We start from the raw sequence: 10,429 nt of genomic DNA, 5'->3' as shown, positions 1-10,429 counted from the left end.
TTGTGTATTATTTTATGACCACATCATTCGAAAATATTTTCGTGACCTTGTAATGAAACCTTTTGGTGACGTACTTGATGTTCCTAATACACACGCCTTAGTTCAACCCTTCAAAGTTGGCTTCATACGTGTTCGACTAATTACACACTCAATTTCGTACATAGATTTTAGTGAACCATTCTTATTCGCATACGGCAGGCTTGACGACTGTGGAGAACGCTCCGATTAAACCGGATCACTATGAAATCGACCAACCGTTACTCTTCAACATAATTCATATTGTGTCAACACCCTCAATGTAACGCTTCCAATGACCGGTAGTGTCACCTTATTTCTAATTATACCGCTTGTGTGTGCAACCAACTACACCATCATCATCGGATTTATCATTCTACTAGTGATTCTAAAACAATTATGTGGAACAGATTGATGATAGTCACGTCTTGGTATGTGTTTCGCGTCTTATCTGGTTGTGGTAAAATGGATATCATAGTCCTTGTCTAACCCTGTGGTACGCTAATTCTCGTTTGTCTAAATCTCTCTCTGCGAACATTAATCGAGAAGCAACAGGCCATACTTAAGTTCATTAAGTGTAGGAGCATAAAATAAAATTTCTACTTCCGTGAGGTATGTCGAAGTCAACACCCTTTTCCGTGTGAAAGCACCATGCTTATGTATAGCTTCATCGACCTCTTTGTTCCATGCTTACCTCTCTTTGACCGAAGGCTGGTCATTTACTACGACCAACTGCGACCAAAATATCACGAACAATATCAACTGAAAATCTCTTTTCCCTCTGAACGAACAAGTCAAGATGACACCAGTCGGAAATAGGGATTAATGCCTAACTTGAGTTTTCATTCAATCAATTGATTGAATTGCTTGAATCACCTGTTCCAAGAAATTATATTTTCTTTCTCGAATTCTTACATACGATGGCATCACCTTTGATCTTCGATAGGGGTGACTGCACCAGTTCTGATCGCCGGTAGCGATACTATATATAAACATATATTTCTTACACTCACTTTATCACGTTCACATATTTTACTTCTAGAAAATCTTGGTGGTGAACCCGACACACGTGATTTGAGGGTTGAGCATTTTAGCCTGTAACAAACTACCTTAACACATTTCCAGTTCGGTTTATCTCGTCGGCCCTTCGTTTATGATGTACGACATTCGCCTCAATTTTGGTAAGCTCTAGATATACATTAGATACACTTGCTTCGTGAAGTGTTGGCTACTTAATATACAACATCCATGATAACTAAACACTGCCTTTTCGCAAGTCCCCAAATTCGAAGGCGTATAGCTCACCCAAGTTATATTTAGTGCAACAACCCCCCCCCCCCCCGGTCGCACATGTTAAATGCATCAGGCAATGCCATACAGATGTATGACACACTCGTATTTCAACTTTTGTGAGCATCTCTTGAGCTTAGCATAACTTGTCACAACATTCTTCGTTATCAAGCTCCTATTAACTCAACTTGTGTTTCTACTTAAGAGCAAGACATTTTCAGTTTAACACAATTAACACAAACTCTATTACCTCAAACACTCATTCATGCATAACACTCGCATAACGGTAATTCGGGAATTACGGAATTACACATGGGTTGTACTCGAACGATGATGAACAATTAGAACACTATTCCTGAACAAATAAAGAAATATAACTTATGTGAATTCTGACTTTATATGTTATATGACTTATATATTATTTAGTGAACTTTCGTGAAACCGTATTTAACTACGTGTTTAGTGAATTATCGACAAACTCATAATTGGAGCCTAGAGTATAATATAGCTTAAATTTCGAGGACGAAATTTCTGTAACATGGGGAGGATGTGACACCCCGCGAAAACGCTTAACAAAACTAGCTTCCTCAGTGACCGTTTGCTAAATTTCGGGACGAAATTTCTTTCAAGTTGGGGATGATGTGACAACCCGAACATTCGAGGTCAGCGTCGTTTAACCTTGTGATCCAAATCTTCCGTTATCATTCCTTTTCTTGTGCTGAACGTTTTGTGGTAGAATGGAACTGGTTAAAATTAGATTGTATTTGGGCTAAATATGCTTGTGTTCCTTACAACATATGCTTAACCTACTAGATATATATTCACTTACTAGAAGGGTGAATATTGGTCCGTCAGAAGCATTATGACACCATATTAATTCAAGATGTAAAATCTAATATATATTAGAAGTATACAATAATATATATTAGAAATATACAATTCAAACCTATTAAATAGATTCACCTACGAAAATAAAGGATCTCATTAATTAGCAATATCCCATTCATTTTTACGTAATATGTAAATTGGCAGCCCACTTGTATTGTTGTGAGCCCAGCTCGGTTAAAGGAATAACAGCCCACATCTCTATTAATTAGAGTAGGATTAGGTTATTGATTATTAAATACCCCAACAGAAACCCCTACCTTTCCCTTGGACGTTCGACGAACAGTAAACCCCCACCATCGAGGACATCATCCTGTTTAAGCCAGCCGTAGGTTAGTAATGCACTGTTATGTTAATTGTTTATTGGTGTGATTTTGTTATGTGATTGTTCTTTATGTGAATCTTTGGGTTAACAGAACTGATTTTGTTGAAATTATATCGATGTTATGCGACAAATTATTAATATGTTGACTGTTTGTTATTCTAATTCTATTGGACCACAAAAATACCCAATCAGTTTCAATCAAATATAATGATTTTTTTTAAACAAATAATGGCCGACAATCTTGATGCTTTATATGCAAATTTCTGAAGTTGTAATTAATGGATTGACTTATGTACAACTTTTCACATGCAACTTATTTGTAATTGGACCACCAAATCTGATTGGATGAGCACTTTGGATGTAAATTAAATTTGGATAATTAATATGTAAACACACTTGTGTTGACTGCGATCGATATCGCGACAAACTCGATATGTGTTTCGTTTGAAGGCTGCTTGTATACATGTTAGGAGACATTAAGTATAATATTCGGGAGACAAATTAGGGGGCCACCGATTTCACGTTCTGGTGCATGTGGAAGAGAAATCATGTGACTTAGGATTAGATTTATTAATCAATAAATAAATGTGTGGCCTAATGAGATAGCCTATAAAGCAAAATGGTCCAATGAGCAATAGGTAATTAATAAATGATGTTGCATAGAACTGATGATATTGTTAGTGTTACATATTCGTTATACTTCTTGATCTTTTGTTCCCTAATACCTGCTGAATGAATAATAATATGATAATTAGGTCAGATTTGGATGTTGTGATGATTAATCTATGAATTAAAATCGTACAAAGTCATTGATGTAAAGCAGATCACGTGAATACATGTGATTAATGCCAACCTATTTCAATTGTGTGCCCCAGTTATGTTCAAGATTTGTGCATTGTGTAACTTGAATTGCATGTGCTAATAAAAGAGATCAGAAGCCCACAGAAATAAACTGGTTAATACCTAATTGATGAGCTGGGCCATTGTTGGATCACCGAATGGGCTGCGCATGGGTCTGCGGGCTGCGTGTGTATGGGGTTGCTCTTGTTGCAACTCGGCTTGTTATGTTGCATGTTTTCTTGTCACGACTTACATGGGTACTTAAATATGAATTGAACCATTTTAACATGTGCCTTAGTATAATATGGACTTGTGCCGTGAATGTAATATGAAACCCGAATCCTTGACCATGTGAATAAACGATGTAACAGGACGGTCTTGTAACCTGAATAGCTAATGTGACTTGTATGATAATGCGTGAAATACGTGTGCGCGACTTGTCTATTATAAGTAGGAATTTTGTGACTAATTTTGTGACTCGAGTCTATGTGAAACTAATTGGCTTTGACAACCATGCTAGGACTTGATTGATGAACTTGAATACGTGAATAAACATACCGAGCAAACCAAAGGTGAGTTCACTGCACTTTTCTCAAGCATGCGTCCCGGTGGTTTGGGACAACTGGTAAACATTTGGAAGGGAAACATTGGGTAAATAACTTAATCGGTTTTGGTTATTGCCTGGAGGGCAATGGGGGTGATTAGTTGATAGCGCTATTAGGTGGGAAACCTCACACCGGGCCGTAAGGACGGGCGTGAACTAATTATCTGGGTATGGCTATGGTTGTTAGAGGCACACTCCTCGGATACATATGGGCACTCTCCCTAGGGTATCTAACGAAGGCAACATAGCAATCAGTCGTAAGGGGTACCCACTCCCCGGATACACTTGGGCACACTCCCTAGGGTATCTAACATGAGCAACATCGTAACGTAACGTTGAATCGCATTAACATACATCTGGTAACTCAACACGTTAACAAAACCTTGAACTCACCAGCGTAGTCTGACACACTTGTTTGCATGCTTGTAGGTCGTTAACGTTTGGAACATGGACTTGCTATCTGGGAGTGCTGGAGTGGTCATGGATCGAGACTCTTGGATTCACTTATAAACAATGCATTGATTTTGATTATTATTATGAAACGGTTACATGCTTCCGCTACACAACTTTTGAGAATTGATATCATGTAGACATCTTATTTGGTAATTAATGTGATGACTTACCTAAATATTTATCATTGGTTCGATGTGATTGGTGGCTCGAACTCTGATGCGTAACACGCCTCGCGGGGTTTCCGCAGGTGGAATTTGGGGGTGTTATATTATATTCTTTGAAAATAAGGTTTTTAAGAAACTAAACTTATTTTTAAAGATAACAAGACTTACTAAATGTGCTAGTAAGTTACTACACAATTTTAGTAAATAACCAAGTTCATGAAATGGAGAAATTAGTGATATTCGTGGATGATTATTGTTGATAAGTGTTGTTGATGATTGTTGACGATTTAAAAGAAAATAAACACACGTTTTGAAAACAAGGGAAACCTCCATTTTTAGGGGAAACTCTGCCAAAATTTTTATAAATTTTGATACTTAGAAAAATATAAGTTTTTGAGAAACTTATTCCCTAAAAATGTATTTAAGAGTATTACCAAGGTTTCCCTAATTTTTGGTGATAAGAAATGAGGATTTCTTCAAGAATAAAAATGAATATAAGTATGTATATTTTTGAGAGAAAAATATATATTATTTTATCACCAACTTTTGTGCTAAGTGTATATAGTATGTGTTATACGTGCTAGCGTATTAAGACGTAAAAATACACTAAATACTCATGAGGAGTATGAACATGAAAATACACATACAATATACAAGACACATAATTCGGGTGCAAAGTGCAAAACACAAGATACTTATATTAATTTGCGAAAAATAATATAAGTAAGATACTTAGTTAAAAAAAATATGAAATATTTTTTAACACGACAATACGAATACAAAAGTGAGTGACTGAACTTGTGCGACGCAAGTCTAGTGACTAACGTTAAGAAAACGCGTATAGGTTACGACGTTAAATAAGCAAACCCGGTGAAGTTTACGACGCACAGGAACGCAAAGTTGTGAGTTCATGCTCCCCCTTTTCTCTTAACGGTTTTCAGTTTTATAACTTCGGGGGTGAAATACATGTTACAACATTTTTTTTTATGTTTAACAAATGGTATGAATATATAAAAAGCACACTTGGTGAGAACGAGTACCAAGTGTGTAGCGATATAGGAATACAAGAAGCGCACTTGGTGAGAACGAGTACCAAGTGTGTTGTGAAATAAGAAAATGAGAAGCGCACTTGGTGAGAACGAGTACCAAGTGTGTAGTGAAATAAGAATATGAGAAGCGCGCTTGGTGAGAAACGAGTACCAAGAAGGATGCGCTATGAAAAATGATGCGAGGAATCGTGTCACGAATAGGGTACAGAAGCACCATTAATCAACAATATACCTAGACCGCAGAACAAAAGGTTAGATCTAACGGGTGCCGGGCAGCCACACTCTCGATGAGGGCGAGTATCGAGTAGTGCTTTTGTGTCTCAGAATATACCAATTAAATGCCTAAGGTTTGGTGACTTCCTATGTCGTGTCACATGTTAATGGCTTTGCAACCCATTAACAATCCTGATACATACAGGAATACTTAATTTACATAAAAACTCATACCATTCTAAAACTTGATGAATACTTGAGTACGTGGGGTACTCAAGAAAAGCATGGATTATACTTGAGTACGTGGGGTACTCTAGAAGAATTTGAATCATACATGAGTACGTGGTGTACACATGAGACTGGATTTTATGAAAACTTGATTTATTCACAAAATATGTTTTCATACAAAGTATACAAAAGTGCAAAACAAAACGGCATGAATTCACACCAACATTATGTTGACGTTTTTCCCAAAACTCACATGTATTTCAGGTAACTAGGATGGATGTGCGCGTGGTCTCTCTTATGCTCGTGGATGTCGCTTGTGTTTGTCCTTAAATAAAGTGTAAACCTTTTAAGACAATGTTTTATGTTATCTCGCGTTGTAAACGCTAACTTATGATTTCAAGTTATGGTATTTGAAGTTATTTTCATGAGCATGTAGTATGTTTACCTTTCGTATGCAATGAGAACCTTTCATGATCACACCTCGTGCTTCCGCCGCAGAAAGGGGTGTGACACTTATGTTTTACACCTTCTATAAAAATAATGACGTAACGACGTAATTATAACGGCAAATTTAATAAAATAAACAACGTTTTAATTCAAAAAAGGCAACATTCAATCATTCAAAAACAAATAACGTGTTCGTTTTATTTAACGCTCGTTGAACTTGAACTTATGTTATACACCTTCTGTAAAAATAATGACGTAACGACGTAATTATAACGGCAAATTTAATAAAATAAAATAAACAACGTTTTAATTCAAAAAAGGTAACATTCAATCATTCAAAAACAAATTCTCATTCACAACGGCAAATCTCACATAAAATTTTTTTACTACAAAAATCTCTACCATACTAATTCAACCAAAAATCCCTACCAAACTAACCCACATCAACCCAAATAAACCCCAACCCAAGCTGTTTGTCTTTTTTGCACATCCAAAGCGCCTCGCTACGGCCAAAGCGGGGCGCTTTGGCTTTGTCAACAGACAAGGACTGACAGAAGTCAGTCCTTGTCTGTTGACCAAAGCCAAAGCGCCCCGCTTTGGCCATAGCGAGGCGCTTTGGATGTGCAAAAAGACAAACAGCGTGTGCGAATAGACCCAGCCTATTTTTATGCTTATGGAGTTTGGATTGCGATATCGGGTTTCGTAGGAATTACAGGCCACATGCATAGGAGATGGGCTTGTGGGCCCTGGGTCCAAGCCCAAAACCCACAAGCCTAAACCTACACCTAACATATTAAATCTTGACTACTCAAAATCTCTACATAAGATTTTTGTCTCAAATATTTGAAACACAAAATCCATACAAGATCTATACACACAAGACATAAGAAAATAACACTAGTCATTACCCACAAAAATTAGTATAAAACTCTAACCTCCTCCTCTTCAATTCTCATTCTCATTCTCATTCTCAATACAAACAAAATGCACAGACTTTTTTTTACTCCCCCCTCCTTCTCGATATAACTCCAAGCACACCCACAAACAATACACACACAAATGAAACATAAGAACTCACCACTTTCATTTTTAGAAGAACCATAAGTATCACCTCCTTCCTCAAATAAACAACACACACAACAATATCAGTTATCCCACAATACACACACACAGACAACAACATCCTCTTCTCTCTCGTTCACACCCCCCTGCTCGATCTGCCTGATCACTGGGCTCCGGCGATGGTGACGGCCGACAGGCGGAGCCGCCGCCTCTCACGGCGGTGGCGGTGGTGATTTTGTTCAGCCGACAACCCCTCCCCCTTCTTCTTCTTCTCCGCTGATGTGCAACCGGGGGCGACAACAACCACCACCACCGTCTGGTGGTGGTGCGGCGACTCACACTGGGGCCGAGAGAGAGAGAGACCGAGACCGAGAGAGAGAGACCGAGAGAGACAGAGAACCGGCGGTCGGAGTCTCGGACCGCCGGTCGGTTCGTTTGTCCGGTGGTCGGTGTGATTATCCGGCGAGTATAACAGTTTTCTGGCGGACCTTGTTTTTATCCGACGGATTTCGCCATTTTTCGGGCGATGGAGGTTCTCCGACGAACCAGTTGTTCCGACGTCAGCAGGTGGTCGCCGGATTTAGCGACGATGGTGGCGGATCCGAGTCCAATTTGTTCTCCGGTAAGTGATTTGGCTTGAAACCATGTATTACGGCTTACATCTATTTCATCTCGGTTCTGTTTGGCATTTAGGGGCTCGGGTTCTGATTTCAGCTTCGAATTGTCGGTCCAAACTGGTCACAGTCAACAGTTCGGGTCTCAGTCAAAACTGGTCAACTGCGGTTCAGGTTCGGGATTGTTATTCGGTTCGGATGTGAGTCAGCAGGTCGGGTTCCGGCTCGGTCAACCTTGGTCAGCGGTTCGGTCAAAGCCAGTCAACGGGCCAGCTTGGTTTGGGTCAAAACATGAAGCGGTTTAACCGAATTAACTCGGTCAAACTGGATCAACTCAGTCAACGTGAGTCAACCCAGTTGACTCGGTCAACTCGGTCAGCATGTTCGGCATATCGACACGCGAAGATTGGAAAAGATTTTACGGCGTGAATTATTTCGTTATTTTATAGCTTTATTTATTTTCGCGTGATAATGAGCTCGAACCGATGTGATTATAGTTTACGAAATATTTGGCTAATTTGATATATATAATGATTGAATCTTGTTGAATCTTGACAAAATAACGATACTTTAGTTGTCGGGGCAGTCCAAAAACAGTGGAAACTCTGTCCGTTTTTCGAGAAAAACCATAAATGAAAGGTATTTTATAATAAAGCAAACGTTACGGATTCAAATTGAATTATGAAACAATGTGTTTTATAAAAAAAATGACAACTAACGACATCAAGCGACTTTTATTTACTTTCGACAACACTACAAAACTTACTAAGTATGGTTATAGCATTTCGACAAAACCGTTTTACGAGATAACTAAACTTGATAGTTTTATAAAATAAATATATTTAGTTATATTTATTTCCAAACAACAACAATTCGGATATCTTTATAAAAACCATAACTATTTATGTTTAGTCTAAACATTGAAGATTCGACAATGGTTTTATAAAAATAAATATAATTTATATATTTATTTCAAATATCAAGCACGAATTCTTTTATAAAAATAAATATAGTATATATTTATTTTAAACATCCAACAACTCGATCCTTTTATAAATATAGCTATTATATTTATTTCAAACGCCTAATCGGCGTACACATATATTTCGACAAATATCATACGAGAATTAACGCGTATAACTCAGTCATTTTCGTTAAATTAACAACGTACCAACGAATTGTTTCGATTAACGATTCGGTAGAGCTCGGTAACACGTAGTGTAGTTACTGCAATTACTTAGAAACTTATAAGATATTCCGTGATAGGAATATTGTAGAATGCACGCTAGCGAGTCTCGTCTTGGAAGCGACATCGCGAAGTCGTATTTAGCTAGCTTTGCACATGAATATTCAGGTGAGTTCATAACCCCACCTTTTTACGATTTTACATTTTTCTAAATGTTTTCGGGGTGGAAAGACATGCACTTTTTACAAAGCATACAAGAATTACTTATTTCTAAACCATTTTACAAGCAAATTATACCTGACACAAATGGTTTACGAAAAGCTTATGTCTTATACCGGGTTTTCAAACAAGTGTATTTTTTCGAAATATGCATACACATGAATTCTAGTTTTCTAAACTACGGGAAAATACAAGTACAAAGAGATACAAGAATTGAGAAATGATACGAGAATTGAGAAATGATACAAGAATTGAGGAATGATACGAGAAATCGTGTCACGAATAGGGTAACATAAGCACCATTAATCGTGTACATACTAAGACCGCCGAACAAAAGGTTAGATCTAACGGGTGTCAGGGCAGCCCCACTCTTGGTGACAACTAGAACCGAGTAGTGTTTTTGTGTCTCAGTCGTGAATCGACTACAGAAAAATGCCTATGGTTTGGTGACTTCTTATGTCGTGTCACATGTTAATGGCCTTGCAACCCATTAACAACTTGATACATACAAGAATACATAATCTAGACAAGAAAATGTGATACATACAAGAAAACATGATACATACAAGAAAACATGACACGTACAAGAATACACGATACATACAAGAATACTTGATTTATACAAAGATTCCATACAACTCAACAAGAAAATGATTTTTAAATTCGTTTTCTCAACAATACTTCAAAAACCGGTTATTCAAAAAGATTTATTTCAAATCTTTTACAAACAAACTATGAACTCGCTCAACTTTATGTTGATTTTTCGCATGTTTCTTTCTCAGGTTGCATTTCTAAGACAAGGCACGGTTGGAATAGGAGGACCATGAAGAGTCGA

General features: G+C 37.6%; 1 protein-coding gene across 1 annotated transcript; it reads left to right on the top strand.

Moving 5' to 3' along the window:
• The first annotated feature begins 7,464 nt into the window (after positions 1–7,464).
• LOC110867958 lies at positions 7,465–8,738 on the top strand. The gene is made up of 2 exons (XM_022117021.2): positions 7,465–8,197; positions 8,269–8,738. Exons 1-2 carry the CDS (start codon positions 7,855–7,857, stop codon positions 8,391–8,393), a joined length of 468 nt encoding a protein of 155 aa, XP_021972713.1. The 5' UTR covers positions 7,465–7,854; the 3' UTR covers positions 8,394–8,738.
• Positions 8,739–10,429: the final 1,691 nt, after the last annotated feature.

This window comes from Helianthus annuus, chromosome 6 (genome assembly GCF_002127325.2).
Source record: "Helianthus annuus cultivar XRQ/B chromosome 6, HanXRQr2.0-SUNRISE, whole genome shotgun sequence".
Lineage (NCBI taxonomy): Eukaryota > Viridiplantae > Streptophyta > Magnoliopsida > Asterales > Asteraceae > Helianthus > Helianthus annuus.
Note: the sequence above shows the minus strand (reverse complement) of the source record. Positions and strands in the feature narration are given on the sequence as shown.

Excerpts from the sequence above, each read along its gene's own strand:
- LOC110867958 (XM_022117021.2), top strand. The coding sequence starts at position 7,855 with ATGTGCAACCGGGGGCGACAACAACCACCACCACCGTCTGGTGGTGGT. Across the intron at positions 8,198-8,268 it reads CGAGTCCAATTTGTTCTCCG|GGGCTCGGGTTCTGATTTCA; the intron begins GTAAGTGATTTG and ends TTTGGCATTTAG.